General features: G+C 40.6%; 1 protein-coding gene across 6 annotated transcripts in view; it reads left to right on the top strand.

The window, feature by feature from the left end:
- The window catches only part of CADM1 (cell adhesion molecule 1), a 132,359-nt gene that overhangs the window by 71,237 nt on the left and 37,086 nt on the right, over positions 1–24,036 (top strand). For all 6 annotated transcript variants that reach the window (XM_032201839.1, XM_032201838.1, XM_032201836.1 and 3 more), the window contains exons 2-6: positions 3,303–3,449; positions 4,562–4,714; positions 8,355–8,492; positions 10,326–10,481; positions 22,129–22,228. In XM_032201839.1, the coding sequence (XP_032057730.1) occupies positions 3,303–3,449; positions 4,562–4,714; positions 8,355–8,492; positions 10,326–10,481; positions 22,129–22,228 (694 nt within the window). The remainder of the gene's footprint in view (positions 1–3,302; positions 3,450–4,561; positions 4,715–8,354; positions 8,493–10,325; positions 10,482–22,128; positions 22,229–24,036) is intronic.

Raw genomic sequence — 24,036 nt, 5'->3', positions numbered from 1 at the left:
TGTTAGGAATTGAAGAATCGTGTTCACAGGCACGTATTTTTAATCTTTCCCTCTTTTCTCCCTGATGCTTCGCTCTATCCTGATGTGCTACAATTGGAAAAAAGAATTAATTTTCAACGTGACCACTGCATATGAACCAAGGTCCCTGTGCTGTGTCTACCTTAGAGGAACTTGTTTTAAACACGATTTACTGGTCAATATCTCTTACTTTGCAGTCTTAGAAACAAATATTGCAGTGATCTAAGGCAGAAGTACAAGTGCAAAAATTAATTGTATAGCATCTAGCCAAAGCTTCTCCCTAAGTATGGTATCTCTCCAATTTATTCTCCCCTTCGGTAAGTGTAAAATACGTCAGTTTTTTACATTGCGCAGAGAGATTTCAATAGATGACACCAAAGAACTGCTTTGGGTAATAAAAGAGACATGCATAGCATTTTTTTTCTTCCCCTTACATTGCAGATAACTCTTCTAGTTGTTATACTTGCTCATTAATGTTATATGTATGTGTTGCATGTGTATGTCAGTTCACACTGAAGCCCACCCCTGGAAGCTGGCTTAATACATGCTCCTCTCTTTTTTCCTCTCTCAATAATGGTGTTTTATACTTCAGATCAAGAATGTGCTTGCATATTGCGTCAAATGCAAGTTTCTGGAGGCAGTGATGAAAAGCTTAGTTCAGGAAACTCCAGGTTGGAGTTGCCAACATGAACGTGTCTGATACAAAGCCAGTGCATGGGGGCTTTCATATTTATATATGAACAGTCAAATTTAATTAGATGAAAATAAAGCGAGAATAATTCTGTTGTTTTTTTTTCCATTTGCCCTGCTCATGCTCTGCCCCCCAGGAGTACTGCTAATTGGCAGGTGTTTTCAGAGTTCTTTATCAATAGCAACTTTCCCTTTTTTCCCTCTTATCTACTGTGATTCTGTGCAGGATCCATAGAATTCAGCTTCTTCCTCACTCTCCCCACCCAGATCTTTTCCCTGTTACAGTGATGTTGTGGTACTTTAAATGTATGTATTTCATTGAAAGTTAATACTCAGAACACTTGTGTGGTGCCAGTAAATGTTAGGGAATAACTTCCTGAAATGTTGAAATTAAAATGGGTCTAGAGAGTTCTCACTTCATGTTGCATTTTTTTTTATTTCATTTGAAGTTTGTAATTGATGCTGTTCTCAGGAATAGCTTCCTCGTCGTGGTAACTGGGAGCAGATGTGAATGCAGATAACCATAAGTGTTAACTTGTACTGTCTGGTGCTGTTAGTTAAGCAAACAAATTTAGGTCAGCAGAGCAAGAGAATCTTTGCGAACAGCAGCCAGATAGGATGCCCTTTGGTTCAGAATAAACACACAAAAATCCATGAAGGCTGGCTGTTTCAGAACAAGAAGCTTTGTCCTCATGTGCACTGTGCCTATCATTAACCCCAAAGCCTGAGGGAGAATAAATACTTCCTGGAGACAGATCCTGACGCCAGCCTGGACCTAGATGCTGGACTTCTAAAGCAATCAGTCAGCAGGCTTAATGTAGCAGCATTCCAGCATGAAAAGCTTCAGTGGTTTGAACTTCAAATAATTTATTTCTAAATTACTTCTACTGTAATTCTTATTAATTCAAATAGGCTTCCAAGCTGATGTAAAACTCAGTAAATGCAAGGAACAGTTTAATGAATTGAAAATAGGATTGAGTCTTTTAAAGTAAATGTAAAAAAAAAAAAAAAAAATATGCTTGCAATAATTGCTTAGATGGAAATCGAATCTTAATAGCTTTGTTAATGATTTGTAGTGAATATTGCATTTATGAGAACATATCAAGCTGATCCTTGTGCAAGAACCTTGTTTTGAATGGGTTTGATAAAATTACTCCGTAGAAGCAGTTAGTGATGTTTAATATTTTTGCCTTTACTGCTGTTGAAATATTTGAACGTAGAGGTCCTCAGGTTTACACTGGCATCTGGCTGCTGGAGAGGCGCTGGTTCTTCTGCCCAAAAATGCAAACCCTATTTTGAGTTTTACCAAAACCTTGCATTTTTCCATCATAGCCAGCTTAGGAGTCGGACTGTCTCCTGCCCTGGCCCTGCACAAACATGCTGTGAAGCAGCAGAAGGCTTTGGCATGTGGTCTGGTCACCCTGCTCCAGCTCCACTCGGTTAGGTGCTCGCACACCTTCTCTTAATTTGACAAATTGATAGTCAAGGTTTCAAAATTTCTCCCATTTTATTTCATTTCTTATGCCATCAACAAGTAAAGCTTACTTGCACTTGCCTCCTTGTCCATAATGTTTGTATGCTTTGAAAGCAGACAAGATCTTGCTGCTCCGCCTTTCCACCACAGTCTTCCAGCTTTAACCTGATAAAGAATATGTGGAGAAACTGAAATGCAAAACACTTTTTCAAATTATGATCCTCTGCAATCTTTAAAATGTGAAACAAATTTCTCAGTGTGCATCTGATCTAATGATTCAATTCATTAGAGAGAGAGTTTTGAGGTGATGACCTATAAATGATTACAAGACTCCCACGGTATAATTGCACCGAGCTCTTTTTTCCTGCCTCTGGACATTAATAGCACCCACTGATTAGACATTAAGTAAAAACCATCTCACAAAAGTATATCTGTTAAAGTCAAAGGATAAATGCCTTTTTCAGCAAATTGTTCTTTCAAGGTAATTTAACAATATTTGTCTTTTTAAGAGAGGAAGCAAATTCTACTATCTCTGTGCATGTGGCATGGACCTTACACTCCTGGGGCTGCTACAAGTATTAAAGCCTGGAGGGGTGTGTGAAGTCCAGTGAGATTTTTCCCCAGTCTTCTACTTTTTATTATTCAAAATATAATGGAGAGAATGTACTGAGTTAAAGTGACTTTGCAATAAAAAAACAAGCTCTGTAATGGGGCCATACAGTAGGAATTTTGCAGCTATGGACCTCCCTTCCAGTTGTTCCTCTTCAATTCATTGATGTCCAGTACAGCTTGGGGGGGAGAGAATGCTTCCTTGAATTCCCTGGTATTGTAATTCTGTGTGTTTATCATGTAGATGATTGCATCTGTTCAATGAAAATAATACCAGCCCCAGCAAAACAAACAAACAAACAAATGGCTGTAGAATATGTTTGCTGCTGAACACATACTGCACAAACCCTGACCTCCTGGGGCTGTCACAGGGGCTGGCATAGGTTCCTATTTCGGGTGTAGGAGCCTACTGAAGTTTGATCTTTTTGTTGGTACTCAGTTATATGATTCCAAATGAACCTTGCTGATGTCATTTTTCATTTTCATATTTCATCTTCCCTTTCTTCTTAAGGTGATGGTCAGAATTTGGTTACAGAAGATGTGACGGTAGTGGAGGGAGATGTTGCCACCATCAGCTGTAGAGTCAAAAACAGCGATGACTCAGTGATTCAGCTCCTGAATCCCAACAGACAAACGATTTATTTCAGAGATTTCAGACGTAAGTTTCATCTTTTAATATTTGGTAACAACTTTTGCTGTACCCTGCTTGCACTTGGGATAAAGCATTTGCTGAGATCTCTTCTTTTAATTTAATGTTAGACACTTAAAGTTTAGTCAATTCTTTAGAGGGCAGATGAAACAGGCAATCATAATCTTTCTCCTTAATGGAAACCTTGATGGTCCCCTTTAAAAGTCAGACTGTCTTACTTTGCAATAGGAATTGATTGTAGTAATTCAGGGTGAATTGCAATTGAGTGCCAAATATTTAGCTGACACAAACAAATTGAATAGGGCAAAGCAGAGACGGTGCAATGTTCTCAGAGGTAATCTGTTTGGTTTGAAGACAGAAATTTTCAAGACAATCTATGCCTCTTTATAGCCAAAACAAAATCTCCCATCACTGCGATGTCCAGTGAATGAGTCTGGCTTTGTTTCCTGTTGTGACAATACCATGGGAGCCTCATAGCGGCAATGAAATGTTTGAAATTCTTTGCATTAATGTCACAGCAGAGACTAGAGATGCTGGCACATTATAGAAACGCATGGCAGATCACGTTCCCTTCTGAGACATTTTATGATCTACAAGTACAGGAGGGCAGTGGAGGCTGGCTCACTTCACTTGTGCTACCATTTGTGGCCAGTAGTTTAGCTGGGGGAATTTGGAAACCAAGCATTTCAAATCTCTAGAAGAATTTAGGTAGCCACTACTCATCAGGAAACAAATCTTAAATCATCCTTTTCCAGTTTTTGTCTTTCACACTGTCCCTGGTTCACTCACTGCACTCTGAAATGCAAGCATATAGAAACGGATTTGCACAGTAAGCAATTTACCTACACATCCCTAAGCTGTATGAAGATAAACACCATGTCAAAAGATTTGGTGCTGTGCCCAGTGGATTTGCTTATGTTGATTCTTTGTAATGATTTGAGAACAGAAGTGTTTTATAGATCCAAACTTAAACATAAGAAGCAGGATTATAGCTGCAGTCAGGAGCCCATGGGGTTCTGGTTTAGATGTTACTCACATTTCTATAGACTTTTGACTTTTTGTTGTGAGAGGAACTGCTGCATTTGTCATCACAGTCACTGACGATCCCTTTTGCTCTGCAGCGCTGAAGGACAGCAGGTTTCAGCTGGTGAATTTCTCCAACAGTGAACTCAGAGTGTCATTGACAAACGTCTCTATTTCTGATGAAGGAAGGTACTTCTGCCAGCTCTACACCGATCCCCCGCAGGAAATTTATACCACTATTACAGTGCTTGGTAAGGACCCAATCGATGCTTGTGACGAACTTTGCAAGTGCTCTGTGCATGGGGTCTGGGTTGGATAAGGCAGTAGAACAGGGCGGTGACTGGGAAGTTCTGCCTGCCCAAAAAGAGCCACAGCACTCCAGTGATTTTTGGTAAACTCTAAGTATTGTAATACGAAGTGCTCTCCCACTGGAGACCAGCTCAGCTCTTCAGTAGGTCAGTGCAGTTTTGTACTTGAACTTGCAGGCATGAGAATTTCAAGGGCTGCCTGCAAATACCAAGCCCAGTGGTGTGTTATGGCCATTGTGTATTCTCCCTGTCTTGCAGCACACCCCTGATTGCACACCCAGTCTGTCTTTGTAGGTCATGTTGTACTTAGTGTGATTATTGGGTCTTCCCCATTTTTTCACAGGGTATTTTTAGCTTCAAGGAATAAGCAGAGGTATAAGTGGGAGGTAGTTTCTACTTCTGAGCCTCTGTTTTACTTGCGCAGGTCACTTGGAAATTCTACTGTGTTTCCTGCCATTTATGAAGTGGAGTTTAGCACAAGTTTTGTTTTGCAGACAATTGGCAGGGATTAATTTTTTAACTGTCATATTGCCTGTCTGTAAGAACATCAAAGTGAATCATTATGCTTTTTGGGCAAGTCTGAACCTGCTAGCATCCTGGAATGGATATTGAATGGCTTTGCAGGACCGCACGTGCTGTTTAAAACAAGCTTTCCTCTTGCCATGTGTCCCCTTCTTTTAGGGCTAGAGAAGACGTATTTCTTGCAAGCAAGGGAATTTATGTTGTGATGGTTGCATCTCATTCTGTGGAGAAAGAAAGAAGTCAGCCAGAAAGGAGAAGCTGTAGAAAATGTCTTTCAATAATTATCTGATTTACAGAGGAAAAATAAATTAATGTTAATGCTTCATAACATGGTAGAACAATTCAGTTTATGAATTTTGTGTTGTCAGTAATCTGACTGATCTGGTCATATGCTAAATCTTTTCTTCTAAAACTTGGGGATGATACTATAATGAAGAAAGACAGCACTTTTGCTTGTCCATGGTAATTCCTTAAGGGCAAATATTAGTAACAGCATAGCTCAGTAACCTCCTACCATGTGAAGATGCGTAAGATTTTGTTTGTCTGTTGACTAACTCAGGGAAATCTGAAGTTCAACTAATGGAAAGTGATAGTTTCCTATCAATTGTAGCAAACATTTTTCACATGTAATGGAATGTAAGATCTTCCACTTGACGTCCTAAAGTTGCCCCTTTGTTTAGGAATTGCTGTTTGCAGAGTTGAAGTTAATTCTGCCCCTTCCCCCCCCACCTTGCTCATGCTTTGCAAGACTGTGGATATGCAGCTGCAAGACTGCTGTGGTTACGGGTAATAGCAACTTGTGCTATTAGAGCTATTTCTACAGATTATCAGTGGCTTTTAAGATTCTATTAATAGGGGAACCTGCATTACAGAGGATGATATAATGTAAGATCTCACTTGCTGATTAGTTTAAATCTTTCTTCTTTTATTTAATGAGATTTGGTTCTTAGGTTTTATACATTGTTTAAGTAATGTTTGTAAGCAGTTCTACTACAGCTATTACATTTATCAACAGCTTTTAAGTCCTAGCGCAGTTTCCAGTATCCATATTAGAAGTTCTCTTCCAGCTCTTCTCTGTAATCATGCATACACAAAAATGTTTTGTGGTATTTAATCTCACTGCTAACAATGTGTTTGACATAATAGTATTTACTTTATTCGCCTATAAGCCAGCACTGCATGTCTTTCAAGTGGGAAACATAATGCACTTGGTGGCTTGTTTTTTTTTTAGCATACATTATGCTTCAGAATTCAGGAAAAAGTCTGTTTTCTTGTCTTGTACTTCAGTTCTTTTTTTTTTTTTTTTTTTCTTTTTAAGCAAAATTTGCAGCATGACCAATGTGTGCCTGCCTTTCCCTCATATTCATAATGCAGTGTTTTGTGTCCACCTTTATCACATAGTCAGGCAAAACCTTAGTTCACAGGGCAGGCAATGAAGATAGATGTTTATTATTAGAAGACTAAGGAGGGGATTGTTTATCTTAGCTAACATTTGTAATTAAAGATAGGGTGCTGTGAAGCCAAGGGTAGCATGTCTTTCCTTTCTTCCATATTATTGACTCCCTAATTAGGAGAAAAAATGGGACAGGGCAGGGGAGTAGTTATCTGTGTCAGTACATTGTTGGTCCTCCTAGGAATTCATTTCCCACCCAAGATCTCGAAGTCATTACTTAGGCTCCTATATATTTTAAGTTATATCAAAGAGTAGTTTTGTTGATCTGCTTCTAATGATTCTTGCTTTAGAGAGCAGGGCAAAGTTTTCAGACATCCTTCTATGCAGTCAGTGTTAGAGGAGCTTCACACTTTCTTTTCCTTTAGTAATGTTCCTCCTTCCTCTTCCCCGTGACTTTAATGTCTTCAGTGAGACTATATGTAGATTTATTCACGCTTAATTGGAACATGTGAAAATCTCCAATATGTAGCCTGTTCTGTTCTTTTTAGAGAAAAGCCACAAGTGACTAATTAGTCCATTTGATCATCTGGATGGTATTTATACATATTTGTTCTTCATTAGCTGAAAAACGTGTTAGTCGCATTTGAACTATACAGTTGCTTAATCATATCGATCAGAGCAAAGTTGAGTTTCCTTTGGAAGTTCCATGTTTTTTTCCCTGTAAGTACAACTCAGCGCTGCATGAACTCTTGATGTTCATTTTTTTTTCTGTCTTTTGCCTCTATCTACTGGTTCTTTCATGGGGAAGACTCCTTGTTTCTATGTCATAATTTTTAAGCTTGTTTGTCATGTCTCTGGGTTATGGTGCAGTTGTTATCACCCTGAAGCTCTGGCCTGTTTCTCAACATTACTGGATTACGTTTCATGCAAGACTCTTGATCTGTAGAGAAAACTTGTCTGGGGAGAATGGCGAATTACCATCTCAGAGTAACTACCAAATGATGCAAGGATCTGTCACTGGATGCAGAGTCGACTCTCTCCTCTCTCTGGGGTGGTTTTGTGTTTAGTTTGTGGGAGTAGGCAGTGTTGTTTAAAAGGTGATGGCAGTCCAACATGGTCTTGTGCTCAGTGCCTTTTGAGCATTTTAAATGAGCTTGATGTTTGCTGGCCTGCTTCCATTCCTTAAGGCTGAGGCTTGAAACTGAACAGCAGGAGAGAAAAATTGCCTTCTGAGGTTAGAACTGCGGTAAGTAATGCACTTCCAAATGTCAGCTTTGGTGTTTCCTCTGCCTGTCAGCACAAGTCAAGAAATGTGCATGAAGTCAAACTGTATTTTTAAATAGCACCATACACAACTGAATACTCAAACTCGTCCATGGAGTGGTGCCTTGCTAGGAGAGAGAACAGAAAGTTAAGAACTTGATAAGTGATAATTTGTGAAACCACTTTGATTATTAGGTGGAGAGTGAAAGCACTTACTCCGATTACTGTGAAACCATCTATCAAAGGATTTGATCGATTGAAAGATCAAGTAAATGCTGGTGGCTAGTTTACTCTGGTAGATTTTATGGGTTTTTCAGAAGATCTTGTCTTGTGTTGGTGATCAGAAAATGTCTTACTTGTCTTTTCATCAAGTATGTGTTGTGTTGTTTTTTTTTTTCATTTTAGTACCACCACGCAATTTGGTAATTGATATCCAAAAAGAAATTGCTGTTGAGGGAGAAGAGATTGAGCTGAACTGCACTGCCATGGCCAGCAGACCAGCCACCACAATCAGATGGTTCAAAGGAAACAAGGAGCTAACTGGTAGATGTATCCTCTAAGTCACTTGTTTGTTTTTTGTTTGTTTGTTTTTACATGGCTGAAATAATTCATGTAATATTGTGTATTTGTTCTCTGCCACTTAAAAAAAAAAAAAAAAAAAAAGAAAGCTGTTTTAAACACCAGCTTGGGAACAAAAGAGTATGTGGGCAGACTTAAATTATTCTTTAACACAAAAGGGCTGAACTTCATTTTGTCCTCTGCCTACCTGCCAGAATTGAATACAGGGTTCTGGAGCCTTTCTGTAACTGCAGGTGACTTTGAAGAGCCCCGAAACTGTGCAAAGAGTTTATTTCTGTGGTTGTTTATGTGTTTTTCTCCCCTGTTTTAGGTATGAGTAAAATCATTTGCACTTTGAACTGTAAAGATTTTCAGTTCACCTTCGTATCCTGTTCTTTTGTTTATACAGTATTTTTTTCTGTGTTCGGTGCAATATTCATGTAAGATGGATTTCTCCCACTCACCAAAATCTGGTCGCTCCTGGTATTAGCACATTCAAGTCACTGACACTGATTGCATGTGTCATGCTGTTAGTTTAAGTCTGCATGTAGATGTGAGCTTGGTTGACAACACCTTTGTGCTGAGACACTGAAGGGCTCTCTACAGAAGTCCAGACTCATTACTTCAAATCCAACCCCCCTACAAGGGCAAGATAAAATCTTCTATTTAAGTACAACACCTACAAGCATCCGAGTATGACACATGCTGAGCGTATGCTGATAAAGGTGGAATGCAAACCTGCTGCTGCTTGAAGTGGTGCCCCACTGATTTCCAGCACCTGTTGTCATCTAAACGTTATACCGATCTTCAGATGATCTCTTTCTTAGTTCCCTTTCCCATTCTGGCGGGCAGCAGTGCAATAGTATTTGACCCTTCATGCTTGACCTGTCCAGCTTCTTGATTGAGTTTTCTTGCGTTGGCAATTGAATCCCAGCTTTCCTTTATCTTTGAAGACTGCTGAGCTGAGTAGTAGCTTCTTGAAATACCAGTTCACCCTGCTGATTCTTTGGATGTTTTTTAAACAGAAGTAGAAAAACTGAAATACTTGGTTTTAGGTTGTGAATAGAGTGAAAATGTAGCTTCTCTGATCCGAAAGCCTTTCCTCTGAATATAAAGGGATGTCACTTTCTGCAGCTCTCCTCGTGTTTTACTTTAATATATTATCCAGAAATATTTTGTGTTTAAAAGACCTCTGCTACAAGTTACTCTTAATGTTCTGACGGTGTGATCTGAATTCTTAAATAAAAAGCCACAGATAAGAGAATCTGGAAGCACAGTGGAGGCACACTATCAGCAAGTGCTTGCAGAGTTCATGGAAAAATTCTTTCTCTCCTGTCGTGTCTTTTCTTTCTTGATTCTGTGTTGTGTGTTACACCACCTAGTAAATCCTGAACTATGCTTTGCTCCCACCATTGTGGTTATTCTCTTCTTCAGGTGGAGTACTGCTGAAATATTTCAGCCTATCAATACTACTTTTAATTAAGTTAATCTGTTTAATCACTTTTCTAGCTAATTGTTGATTCAAGAGTGGGAGGGGATTTGTAGCTCCATTGATTTAAGAGTTTGGGGATTTGGGGATGGTGTAAGGGGATTGTTAATCATTGTGGTAATGTAGTGTAGATTTTAATCAGGAACAAATTCTTGGAGAGGTGTGTTACTCCATACCTGCGTGCATCCCGGCCATAACCTTGTATCTGAAGAGGAGAAATAGATGCTGAAGGGAGCACACCACCTGGGCACAGAAACAAGAAAGGTGAGCGTATCCAGTAGATGCTCCCCCCAATCACTTTTTGCTTTTCTTTTTCATCTCCCTGCCAGGCAAGTCTGAAGTGGAGCAGTGGTCTGATATGTACACAGTGACCAGCCAGCTGTTGCTGAAAGTGGGACGTGAGGACGACGGGGTCCCAGTCATCTGTTTGGTGGATCACCCGGCTGTCAAAGACTTGCAGACGCAACGTTACCTAGAAGTCATGTGTGAGTAGCAGAACTTGTAATGCTTTTAATGTATAAAATTGCTCACTTAAGACCTCAGGAACCATTTGCTGTATGATTAGATAAAATTATAGTGTAGATGGAGTTTACATTCTGTTCTTTAAAAACTGAAATAAAAATGTTGGGTACCATTTAATAGGTTAAGCCATGACTTTTGCCAGTCTTTTGCAACAGCATAAATACATTTATTCTCTTAAATAACTTTCCTCACATTGAATTTGCACCATGAAAGGTTCCTGGCTGGGCTTTAAAATTGCCAGGAAAGATTAAAACCAAGTATTTTTCTTTTAGCAACCTACTCTCTTTGAAAGTGTTTCTGTAATACGACATTAAAGCAACTGGCCACCATTGCAAGCTTACTGGAAAAAACTTGCCCACCATGCAAAAGTAGTATTGTTATTGTGCATTGTGAACATACAGCTCCATCTGTTTTTCTAAATTAGGGCAAGATGAAGTATGTGGAATCTGTAGCAACACCACTGACAAAGGCCTACAGATTCTTTGCTATAATGTTCCTAACATGTTCATTGTTAATAATGCATTTTCACTTTGTTTAGGAACTGTTCTACTGTATGTGATGTTAACAGGGTTTCTGAGCAGTTATCTGAAAATACCAGTGGTCGCAAATGCAGACATGCCTGACTTTCAGCTGGAGGAGATAATGGAGCTGCTATATGCACGTGCTTCTGCTCAGAAAATGGCTTCCAAAACCAAAGTCAGACGGTCCTCACAACATGGTTTGGGTGCCATGAAAAGCAAGGGCATTAGGATGATTCAAAGCGCATATTTTTGTAGGTTCACTTCAACTATAACGTTACATTAAAAGGGGAAGAAGAGGTTGTATTAATTTATTTCATCTGCTTCGTTATGTAGTTTCATTATGAACATCTTGGTTACAATTCTCGTATCTCTGAAACTAGAGTGAAGTAATGTTCCTGTAATGAGGAAAACAGAAATGATCAGATACTACCTAAATTGGCAGATACTAGATTTCTTGCGACTGTGCTAATGTGTAATTCATTTATGCAAACTTAATGTCCATTAACATTTCTTGTAGAGCTCCATTAGCTTTAATAATACATTAGCACCTTTGTGAGGCTTGATCAAATACTTAACGGGGAAAAAAATCCTATCTTCCCTATTATGTGCAGATACTGAAATCTTCCAGGATATCTGGATATCTTCCCCTTGCTTGAAAGGACATCTGGTTACTTCTAGGCTTCCTTTTAGAAATTGCTCTGAAATCTTGACAGTTTGATGTGATAGGAGAGGATCAATGGTTTGTTTGTTTGTTTTGGGAGGGAACATTTTTTTTCTGTTCTTCTGTTCTTCCTCCATATCAAATAAATCTCTTCCTGGCTATTCTCATCTGCAGTCTTTACAGGGTTGGTTCCATATACAATGAAGGCAAAGCACACGTAAAATACGGTTATTTGGATGTTAAACATGGTGTGAATTAAAATCACAGTTTGTAAACAGAAATTATTTATGGGGACTTGACCCATGTTAGTCTAGTTAGTTGCTTCAGTGGGCAGTAGCAGATGGCTTGAGAGAAGAGTACCAGAAGAAGAACATGTAGTGCCTCGTAACCCTGCAGCTCCCCACGATTAGTGGCTTCAGGACTTCGTGTGCTGGAGGATGTCCAGACGTTTGCATTTAATACCTACAGCTGGACCTGAACTGAGGGTAGAAAAGGCAGTCAGAGCGAACATTTACCCTTGAGCTTTTCTTGCTTCAATCTTGTGAGGGCAGCTCAATTCTTCCAAATAACACGAGCAGAAAGAAACTTCATGTCTTCACCGAGTGGCATCTCAATCAGAGCTTCTGTTGACATGAACTTAGTCTCTTGGGGAACTTAGACTCTGACAATCAGGCCTAATTGATGCTTTCTCAATTGCTTTTTAGATACAGGATTTGCAATCAGAACAGATCTCTTCCAGTTGCTGTTCATGCACTTTCACTGACCACGTTGTTACCTTCCAGGCACGCACAATGCCAAATCTCCAAAGCAGCAATATTTAGCATTCAGTGATTGTGGTAGTGTGTGTGGTTTTAGCTGCTTTTCTTGCAGCCACAGAGGTATAACTCAAGATCAGTTGCGTGTTGTTTGTTGAAGTGTCTGCTGTTATGTTCTCTCCCCTTAAGTCTTGCCCATTCACACCAAGGGCACAGCAGATCCACCTCTTTGGAACACCAGCAGGACATAGTAAAGTATTTTCTCAGTGGATGTTGTATTTCTCTGCACTTAGTGTATCCTGCACAAGCAGGAAATGTGTTGGGGAAGGACAGGAGGATGATGGATGGAACCTTCTTGGATAATTATGTATTTCTGTCTGACTAAATTTCAGAAAATGGAGAGATTTTGAAAGATATGATTCAAAGTTTTTAAAAAACAGAACCACAGAAGACAGAACAACAACAAAAAATTGTGTAGTTTGCAGTGGGGGGGAGGGAAGGGAAGCACACGTCATCCTCGAAAACTACTCAAAACATAACCTGCAAAAGGGAACAAACAGTGACCTCAGTGCTGTTTGTGCTATCTTTAAATGACAAAAGGCATTTTCAGAGGTTACTCTCCCATAGAGTTCAGCCATTTCCAACATTTTTCTTGTTTCTCACACGCTTCTGGAGGAGACTGACTTTTGTAATGCTCCTGGAGAGAGGAATCAAAGCGGAGATGAGCAGCGGGCAGGGCACGTGCTCTCATGCTGCAGGGCTGGCTCGCCTGGCTGGCTGCAGCAGCCCAGAGTGGAGAGGAGGCAGGCATGTCTTCCTACAGAGTTGCATTATTTTCCCTTCAAAGTGTTTACCTTTTATCTTTTTAAAGTGTTTTTTCTTAAAGCTCGGTATGTCAAATGTTTCTTTTTTGTAAATTAGGATCTTAAGTGTCATTGAAAATCTGGAGCATTTGTACTTCAACTTATTTTGGTGCATTTGGAGATGGCACCTAGAATATGTATTTATTTCATTTTATTGAAATCTTCTTCTCTGCTAAGGAAAAAAAAAAAGATGTAGAAATTGAAGTCTGCAAAGTGACCTACTTCACTTTATTTTAAAAACAATTCAAATGAACGTTTTCATCTGTGCTGTAGTTCAAAGAAAATTGCAGATTTGAGTTGTGTGGTTTTTTTTAAGTTTCTCAGTAACTTCAGGAACATATTTCAAACTGACTATTAGCCTTATCACCCCAGGCTGTGGTTGCTCCAGATGCCCTGAACCAGGAAGCAGGTAATGCTCTTGAAGGGGAGATAGGCCGAGTAATTTCAGACGCATGTCACAAAAGTATGGGATTTGTGATAATGTTGAATAAGGCAGTTGTTCACTACAGTAAATGTGATCTGTCTTGTTGGTGCCTTGTTTTCTCCATGGTTATTTCCAAGCATCTTTATAGGTGCTAAGCATGTAAAATCTTTAAGGACAGGCACAGTCTTTTTTGCTGTTACCTGAGGGAGAGGAATGGCCATCTTGCTCCTCCTCTTATGTGTGCAGGGGCTTCTCCTCTGGCAAAATAATGGAACAGTTGTGTTATCTGGTAAAATTCTATAGTATGTACCAATAACTTGTTATTATACCATAAGCTAAGCTTTAAAAAATAAATAGCAGGTTCACCTGAAGCTGACCAGCACAGATACTGGGGGGAAAATAAACTTTTGCTGTAGTTAGTGAAACTGAGTAAGACTTACTCATGCTGAGTATTAACTTGTCCTACTCAGGGAGTAAGCTATTGAATGTATAATGTGGCACATCCTGCCCCTTTGTGAATTTTTGAGTAAATGCTTCTATCTGAATGTAGGGTATGTTTTTAAAAAGAAATCTCTGCAAACAAGCAGTTTGTAATATTTATGAAAATCTCCTGGTAGTGCTTTTTAAAAGCAGAGTTTGACAAGTGATGCCATGTACACACAGTAACGATAACACTTCTGTGCTTGATTAATAGCTGCACCACTGAACGTATAACCCTGTGCAATGGATGGCCGCAATAAGTTACATGGGATTGGTCTGAAAATATATGTTGATTTCGGCTCAAGTTGCTTTCTTTTTGTCATTCCGATTATCCAGTGAGGGATGGAAGACCAGTGCGTTGAGTGTAATTTTAGAAAGGAAATGAAGCACCAAAATGCATTAAAATATCATTAAGGAATTGAATGGAACTAGATACTCTGAAATATTTAAGTTCAGCCTTTGTGGTACTTTTTTTTTTAGGTCATTATGTGATACTGGAGATGAGGTCCTCATTTGACACTTTATCTTGGTTTTAGTTGTTTGTTTTTTATTTTTTCTGAAGTTATAATGAATTACACATTCATTTTTTTAATACCTACATGTATACCTCTAAAACGTGCATTGATGGAATCTGTTACAGCCTCTGCTGTTATGAGAGGAGAACTCTTTGTGCCCAATTATGTTAAAAATCAGCTATATATGTATGCCGTCACATCTCCAGTAATCCTTATATTTCTATTGAGTACAAATATTAATTGCATACTATGCAGTGAAGTGATTAACATCAATGTGATTTATCATCTGGAGATTTCTAAAAATGAATAAATGAGTTGTTTTGTTCAGTGAGGTGTTGACCCCTTCAGAAACTTTGATTTAAAGCTTTTTTTTTTTTCTTTTTATAAATATGAAAAGCACCACAATCAGCCAAGTGTTCAGTTATTTGATTTTCTGGGGCATTAGCCACTCTTGTTTGTGACATTTCCCAGTTGGGTGCTCGTTTGCAAGCTCATTAATAAGGTTTTCTCAGAGGAGTGTTGTTGGGAATGAAGAGCATACAGTACGGTCTGGACGCTGCGTTTTGGAAGTGTTCAGCAGCAGCATGCAGCTACGTCTTTGAAATGGGAACGTGCACGTACAACACACCTGCCTGTTCTCCTGAACACGACTGAGAGTGGCATCCCACCACGGTGCACACAGTACCCAGCAGCCGGGTTACCAGCCACTTGTGCCACACACAGCTGTGATCCTGAAGGGACCAAAGCGTGCAGAGCTCGCCGGCTGCAGTGCAGGCTCTGTCCTTCTAGAAGCTAGGGAGAAAACACAGGGTAGCCAGGTCTCTGCTGTCACTGATGCAGACTTCATTTCCTGCTAAGTAAACCTGCTTGATGTTAGGATAAAGGTGATGGCTGTATTTATTATACCTACGTATTATGTTAACTTCTCTGAGTTCTTTTAATATTGAAGAATGTTTTCCTCCTGACCTTTCCCTAGCTTGTGAGTGTAGTGAGATACAAAAGCTGCCAGAAGTCATTTTCTTTTAATAGTTTATCCTTGCTAAAAAATATAGGCAATATACCATGCTAGTTTGGGCCACAGAGCAAAGCAGAGACAAGGATCTGTATAAAATAAACACCTTTCTTCAGATGAGCACTAAAGCGTATTCGGGGTGATTTTGAAGCTAGAATTATCTAAAGTGGGCAAAAACTCTGCTTGACCTGCAGGATATTCTTCTCTTGAGAATACCATCTGTCATTATTTTTGCAAAGAGGTACGCATCAGGAATTAATACAGTAATCACAAAATGGATTTTAAAACTTGGATTCAGTACCTAATTTTACAATGCAGGCAAGAGAATTTTCAGCTGAATCATTGAAAGAATCCATTTTGTAATTTTCTCAGTTGGCAAACAGTCTGGCATTACAAACCACGCTGAGCCCCATGCTGCAGTACCACTATGTCAGAAGCGCTGCAGGAGCAGTTTTGTCTGCTCTTATCTGCCATGAAGAAACCAGCCATGTATAGTCATGCAATTTACTTAATGTATGTGTTTAGCTGTAATTTGGAGCTGAGAAAGAAACCCTGTTCTGAAAATGTGCACTGGTCCTGAGAGCCCTTCATGCTGCGTGTGCAGCTGAGCGATGGTGGTAATGGAAGTGCCAGGAGGACCTCGGTGCTGCTCCTGGGCTGTGGTGGGGCAAAAAAAAAACAGTGGTTGTTTTTCGTCAGCTGTGTTTTTGTGTGTTTGCCCCCAAAAGCAGCATGTGGGAAAGAAGGCTTCTTTTTTTTGACTGTGTTCTGACCTCAGCTGGGGTGGTTGTGTGGGCAGGAAGGGTTGACTTGTTTGCCGCTGTTGGTGGTTGGTGAGTTGGACAAGTTGAGGAAAAAACATCCCCTGCTAAAGAAATGCTTCATAGACTGTTTTTATTGTGTTATTAATGACTGTTTCAGTGCAATGTTTGTGTTTAAAGTGGACAGATTGCTGCACTGTAGGAGCCATATCACTCTGAGATTGCTGGAGGACCAGGAGCTGCTGGAGTGTGATGATTCAACTCGGAGGAAATGATGTGGCCCCAAAGAACATCTACCTCAAGTGTGATGTGTTTTTCTTTTGTTTTGCAGCTTTTAGCAGCTTTTGTGCACAGTGAAATTACATGGATATAGCCACAGAGTTAAATGTACTGCACATTTTCCTCATTAAGCATATTCTGATTGTGTTTCAGGGGGAGATGTTGTTCACGTGCCTTCTTGCATTTGCCAAGAAAACCACCCTTTTATTTAAGGTTGAATTTCCAAGCAGGAGTCATATCTAGTGTCTATTAGCATCCTTGTGGGCTGCAATACCCAAGACTTCAGCCACAGGCTCAGCAGTTGTAGGAACCTGCGCTGCCACCACGCAGCACTTACTGCATGCAGAGAGACGTGCTGTCTCCAGCAAGTGCTGCCGTTGGGTTTAGTCTCGTTACAAACAAGATAAATGTTTTCAGCAGAGCTTGGCTGCGTTCCCCTGGTCGGTGCATTACGGCACAGGCAGAAATTTGGAGTACCTGCTTGACCCAAGCTGGCCTAGAGCTGGAGAGGACCGAGGTGATAGCATGAGCTCCAAAGGATGCATCCAGCCTGGAGCAACCAGAACCAGGCACAGTGGGGCAGGGGCGAGAACTGCTGGGGGTCCCAGGCAGGCTCCTCAATGCACCCATGCAGCAGTGCCGGGGCCCTGCAGGAGATCAGGCTTACCAGATCGGTCTGGCGGCACTCCCTGAGACAACAAGCTCGCCTGTCTTTGAGATCATAGGTCTCTCTGATGAAAGTAAATGGGTAGAAATAATGGGCTTAGGCTTTTGTAAGACACTGAACTCTGTATAACGTGATATCCTGACTGATTAATGAGATCTAAGCATAATCGATGGAGCGCACATTTAAATGGATTAAGAAATCACTAACTGGCAGATCTCAAAGAATAGTCATTAGGGAGTAATCAGCAAGCGATGGTATTTTTAGAGCAAATGCACTGGCCTGGGTGCTTGGCCTGATGCTCTTCAGTGCTCCCGTGACTCATTTGGAAGTTCTTAAAAAAAAAAAAAAAGAAAGTTAAAAAAAATAATAAATCACTGTTAATAATCTTTGCTGATGACCAGAAAACTGGCTAATGCTTAATAAGAGGAAGAGTTGTGCATGCACAGAACATCTTGAGTTTTTGTAGCTTCTGAACCACAGCACTTTAAAACTCTGAAAGGTGAGCGGGTGTAGCTATATCCCTTCTTCACAGAAGTGCAGCTACATCCTGGAAAACACTTGGAGTGCTGTAGTGGGAAAAAGCCTGATGTAAGGTTTTGCCAAGGAAACCAACCTGACAAAGCCAGTGCTTCCTTGCATGTGTGAAGCAAGGAGCTAGGGCTAAGATGATGGTTTTTCTCTTCTGTGTTGGTGAGACCATTCCTGGAATCTTGCATGGCACCTTCGTGAGCAGACTTAGAAAAGATGCTGGAAAATAGGACAAATTGCGGAGAACAGGAAGAAACCACCCAGGAAGAGACTTAAAAAGCTCTGGCCAAATCTGTCCTACCAAAAAGTATTGAGAAGCAATTTGTTCACAGGATAGAAGAACAGCCATGGGGAGAATGTGAGAAGTACAAAGGGAACTGTAATCTAGCAGGGGGAGGCAAAATAGAAATCTTTGGCTAGAAGTTAAACTAGACAAAATGAGGACAGAAGATGCATCTTAAATGTGTCTCAATTTGTCAAGACCTTTCTCAAGAGAAGCAGCGGGTTCTCTGTTTCTCACATCGTTTTAGAAGAGGACGCCCTCTCCGTGCCTCGGTCACAAGCAATTAGGCTGAACGTGGAGCCTGAAACGCATGGCGTCAGCCCAGAGGCGATGCACAGAGAGGGACGAGAGGGGATCTGATGGGGGAATGAGCCAAACGCTGCTGCAGCTCTGCCAGCACGCACAGCCCACTGCTCCCGGTGCAGCTGGAGGTGAAGCCCCGAGGGAGCCAGGCTGTCCCATGGCACCGCCTGCACCGGAGGAGCCGTCAGCATCCCAGTTGCTTGCAAAATTAAAATACAGGTTGTTAGGTGGAGAGGGAGGAGAAGGAGCATTTTTCATATTCAGGCTGACTTCAAGACTGTGGGAGGCTGAGGGGGCCGGGCTCGTGTACACCATAATTGACCAGCGGGGCAAAGAGCAGGGCGTGCTGTCGCCTCTCTAAAGGCTGCCTTTCGGATGCGTTACAGGCACACGGTATGCATGTTGTAAAAGAAATCTCATCAAATGCAGAATGGTTTTGTAATAAGTTTTTCAAATTGGTTGCTGCTACAGTGTAACCTTTAGACTACTGGTATTTAACCTTGTATATCACTTGTAGCTTTTGAATGAATTTAGCTTAATAAAGGTACCTTATTAAATTACTAGGCTTTTTTTTTTTAAAGCCACTAGAAATAGGCATACTAGGAAATAGCTTGGGGTTGTTAGATCTAATTGTCTGCCAGTGGAGTATATTGTGGCTTAGATGTGTAGATGCAGGCATTTATTTTTATTTAGTAATCCAGCAATATGATATTATGAAGTTCCAAGTTAAGTATTTCAGGCTGTTGGAATGCACTTGGTAGTAAAAATTCTTCTGCTGCTTGCCTTATGCCCTAGACTGCCATCTGAGATGGTGATAGCCCCAGATTATACTACCACAGATGTCACTACTGGAACGTGGCCTTTTTAATAAAGTGGCTAATAGGTGGCAAACTGCTAGTACAGGCCTTGAAAACCATCACAAGCTTGCTGGTGTCAGTTACTAAATGTCACAATTGCAGGTAGGAGCTGAGCTCAGAATCCCACAGTGCCTGGCATTTTACAAAGCTTTACCTAACAGAGTGTATAATCTGAAGAAAATAGATTCTGACTTTGTCTGAGATGGGATGCTTAGCACTAGGAGTAGGATTAAAGATCGTTTAAATGTGTGTCCTAAAAAAATAATAATAATAAAATCCCCTCCCCCAAATTCTTGGTCAAAGCAAGTGAAATTTTCATTGTATACTACAAGCCTAATTAAAATGTCAGTTCTCCTGAGTGCCAAGCCATCCTTCTGAATCCTTCAGAATTTTGAAGCACTTCCTATTTCCATAAGTGCCTTCAGTAATTACTCGCATGCTGGTGAGTCCTGCTTAGAAGAGACATTCACTGTGATAACTCTATTGGGAATGTTCTTGTCTTCACGAGTACATGTATGTGTGCTAATCAAGTCCAGATTTATATTGTATGTGACACCTCTACAGTGTGCAAATCAAAATGGTATAGATTCACTTTCCTTCTTACATTTGATTAGTAGAGACTATGGAGCTAGAACGCTGAAGTGGAGGGGGGCAGTTTCTGTCGCTTTGGGAGAGCTTACTTAGCTTGCAGTTTATTCTCAGTACAACAAGCCTTCAGTGTATTGTTGCTTTCCATAGGTAATTGACAGCTGGTAAACATCTCGTTAGAAATACTAAAATTTGTCTCCTAAAAACAGGATTGGAGCAACAGAAGAGGCAAGCTGCAGAAGATCTCACCCATGGCTTTCCCAGCCCAGGGATGCCGTTCAGGGTAGCCCTTGTGTTCCCCTGTATATAGGGCTGGAAAAGTTTTCCAGTCTTTCCACAACACACAGTGTAATAGCATCCATGTTTCTGGCATGGGCCCTTAGGTACTGTCACAAAGCAAATAGTAAATAGTAAGCAGATGGCCGAGGTGGGGTGACTGTGAACGAGAGGGGTAAGTGTGAGCATAGCACGTAAGGTGTTGCTTGTGCCATACTTGCTGCATAATACTATTTCACTGGTCGTCCTGTGTTTATGCATTGTGTAAGTACTCGTGTTGCAGACCAAACCCAGTGTGGTATTTCAGCACTGTTCTTTGTCTTCCTGTGTTTTTTTTTGTGTGTGCATCTGTGCCACTGCCCCACAGGACTGGGTTGTGCGTCTGGGGCTTGGACCTTGCCGGCTGGGGAGCACCTGCCCCTCGCTGCCACGGCACAGCCCAGGCACCCTTTGACGGGGCTCAGCTCCAGGGCACGCACCGAGGTTGTGTCTGCCCTCCTAGAGATGGTCTTTGCTCACAGCTGGAACGTGCTGGTGGCTTCCACGCATTTCTTCTGCATGTTCAAAGCGCTGAGCAACATCACTATTTGGGGGTCAGCTCCTGTTCTCAGGCACGCTGCATTCCTGTGTCTCCAGAGGAACTGGGACTTTGCAACTCAGGCGTGTAACACACTTCCAGAACGTCGTAATCCGTGTGCTGCTGCTGTGCTTTCCAGCCTGCAGATACGCCTTAGTTTCATAGCTGCAGGAAGCATCTGTAATGGGGATTAGTTTATAAAATGTTTGTGGTATAGTCATCTCAGGAGAGGATTTACTAGTGTAGCTTATTCCATTACTGAAAATTATGAGAGTTTAAATTGGTTAAATCCTGACATGGATTTTTTTTTCTAATCTCTATTATTCCACAGGAAGCATGTTAATGAGTTAAACACAGTTAATAAAATGCAGCAAGCCGATATTTTTGGTAGCAGTTACTCTCAAAGGAACGAGAAACATTTAAATTGTTTCAACCTTTATGCATACTGATTTTTTGCCTTCCTTTATTTCTTACAGTTGAGTAAATTCCTGAAAAATATATATGGCCTAATGGCATTTGTAGTATTGAATTGATTTTTTGCATTGATAACATTTTAGCTACAGCTTAGATTGCGTTTTTAATCTTTGTTTCAGTTATAGGAGGTAATGAATTTTTTAATCATGGACTCCACTGTGTTTTGTGTGTGTGCGTGTTTTTTTTTTCTCCTGCAGGGTCTTACTAAAGTGGTTTGAAGCTGGATCCCTAACTATAAATGCTTTAATTCTCTGTGTTTATTTTAGGATTTAGAAGAGCTTCATTTGGACTAACTAAAATCTTCCATTGTTTAAACAAAAGCATCAGTGGCTGTGATTTCTTTTTGTGTTTCTAACAAACATCTCTTGTAAAGCCAAACGTATTAAAATGCATGGACACAAAGTGTTGTCATACAGTAATATATGATACATGATAAAACGTATCAATTCTGAGCACCACAAATATCTCCGGTTTCACCTCAGCATGAAGGCAAATGAGTTCCTTTTAGCTTGAGTGAGTTCAGAGATAAACTCTGGTGCAGCAAAAAGCATTTCCCGGGAAACGGTGGTGCTTCAGTCGGAGTACAGATCTCCGATCTGCCTCGCGTCTCCTCGGTGCTAATCACTTCAGCTTGAAGCAAATACCAAGTTCACTTACTGATTAGACAAATGGCATAGAGGGGGCCGAGAGGAAAGCAGTGATGATGACTGTCTTTTGGTGTTCAGTGCGTAGAAATCTGATTCTGTTTGACAAGAAAATTTATGAAATGATGTTTTTGTCATGCAGATAAGCCTCAAGTGCGGGTTTCTCAGAATTACCCAGTGCAAGGCCTCACGAGAGAAGGGGAGCCACTCGAACTGACGTGTGCAGCTTTTGGAAAACCACAGTAAGTTGGAAACTACCAGAGGATGGACCAGGCTGTCTGGCAGTGATGGGGCCATGCTGCAGGGCCACGCAAAAATGCATGTTAGGCATTTCTGGCCTCTTTAGCTTTTGCAGAACTTAGTGTGCCATTTTCTGCTACGAAGGCAATGCAAGGGTATGAAAAAGAAAGTATGGAGATCTCCTTTCTGCACCTGAGCATATGCTGCCAAATTAAGATATCTGTTTTGATTTGCATTTATTTTTATATTAAAAAAAAAAAAAAAAAAAAAGGTTGAGGATTTTTTATTGTAAGAACTCCCAGGAGCGGAGTAAGCCCTCTGATGCAGAATGGACTGGCAGTAGCGTGGGTGCCACACAGCCATGCATCTCCTCCCCAGGGAGGTCTCTTCCCAGCTTAGGTGTCAATTGATTTCAATTAATCTGCAAAAGCAAGGTCAGTGGCCTGCGTATTGAATCCTAGTAAGGTGCAAGTATGCAGAAGTGCGAACGGCCCAAAGAATTGAGCACTTCTAAAAGTGGAATGGATCTGTAAGGTAAGGCAGTCTGTCTTTCTGCTTATATTGATTATATGATGATTCTCCTCCGTATTTGGTGGCCTATGTTTTTTCTATGAAATGCAAGTTGTATTCTTTCTCCTCTTCATACCATGCCCTTGAGGCTTTCTTACATTGCTTAAGAAATTTATGCATCAGGAAATTCCTGACAAGAGAGGGTAGATTTTCTTCCACACTTCCATTGTTGTTCTAATTTACGTTTTGTTGACTTTTTTTTTTTTTTTTTTTAATACTTCCTCTCCCACTTGGCTTTATGGTTGTCAAGTATTTACGATCCTTTTTTATTTTCATCATGTCCATGAGATTTCTGCAAACATTCCCGAAGTCTGTCAGCGTCTCCTTGGTAGTGAGCCCAGAACTGAAGGGATACTGCAGGTGTAGTCGAACTTGAAGTCATCCAGTTTGACAGTTCTGTTTCTGTGGGCAGGGACAGGAAGGGTCTATGCAGCTCAGAAGTGAGAAGGATTGTGATACTGTCATCCTCCACGGTAGTGTCCTACCTCACCTAGATTGTTTTGTTTATTTCCACTTCTCAGTTTCTTCTGTTCAGCATGTGGCTGATTCCTTCCCTGTACATTAGAGACTGAACAATCCCATTTGAATATCTACTCCCTGCTCAGAATCTGTCAAAGCCCCTTTGCATTTCTCCTCTCATGGGTAACTGCAGTTCCTCCCATTTGCTATCATGTGGGAATTTAATGAATAGGCCTCTTTACCTTTTTTTTTTCCAGGCTATGAATAAGACATACACATGTTAACTAAGACAGACACATCTCCCAGGCTGTATGCCACTTAATGTTACGGTGATGCTAGTAATGTGCTAGGAATTTCCTTATGTAGGTCATTTCACCTGTCTCTCTCAAGGCATAAGAAAATGTGCAGTAAAATGTTTCTGTTTAGTTTTTTATTATTATTATTTTGTTTGGGAAAAAAATAATAACAAATTTCATAAAATCCTTTGCAGAGGTTTAGGATGAACAGGGATGTTTCTTCAGTTAAAATCCCTTCTCTGCAATATTTTGCAACACAAACATTGGGTTGGGGGAAGTTCAGAGAAAAACAAAACACGAGAAAGTAGAATTTACTGTTTTGGTATTAATATAGGTATTAAATTTTCAATGTCCAAGGTTAGACAGTTAAAGAAAACAACAAAATCCCGTGACAGAAGTGGGAATATGCTGAAACCATGAAACCATCCCTTTTAGGATATTCACATCTTTGAAAACAGGCTGCTGTGTAGCGCATGCAGGATGTG

Source organism: Aythya fuligula, chromosome 22 (genome assembly GCF_009819795.1).
Source record: "Aythya fuligula isolate bAytFul2 chromosome 22, bAytFul2.pri, whole genome shotgun sequence".
NCBI classification, from domain to species: domain Eukaryota; kingdom Metazoa; phylum Chordata; class Aves; order Anseriformes; family Anatidae; genus Aythya; species Aythya fuligula.
Note: the sequence above shows the minus strand (reverse complement) of the source record. Positions and strands in the feature narration are given on the sequence as shown.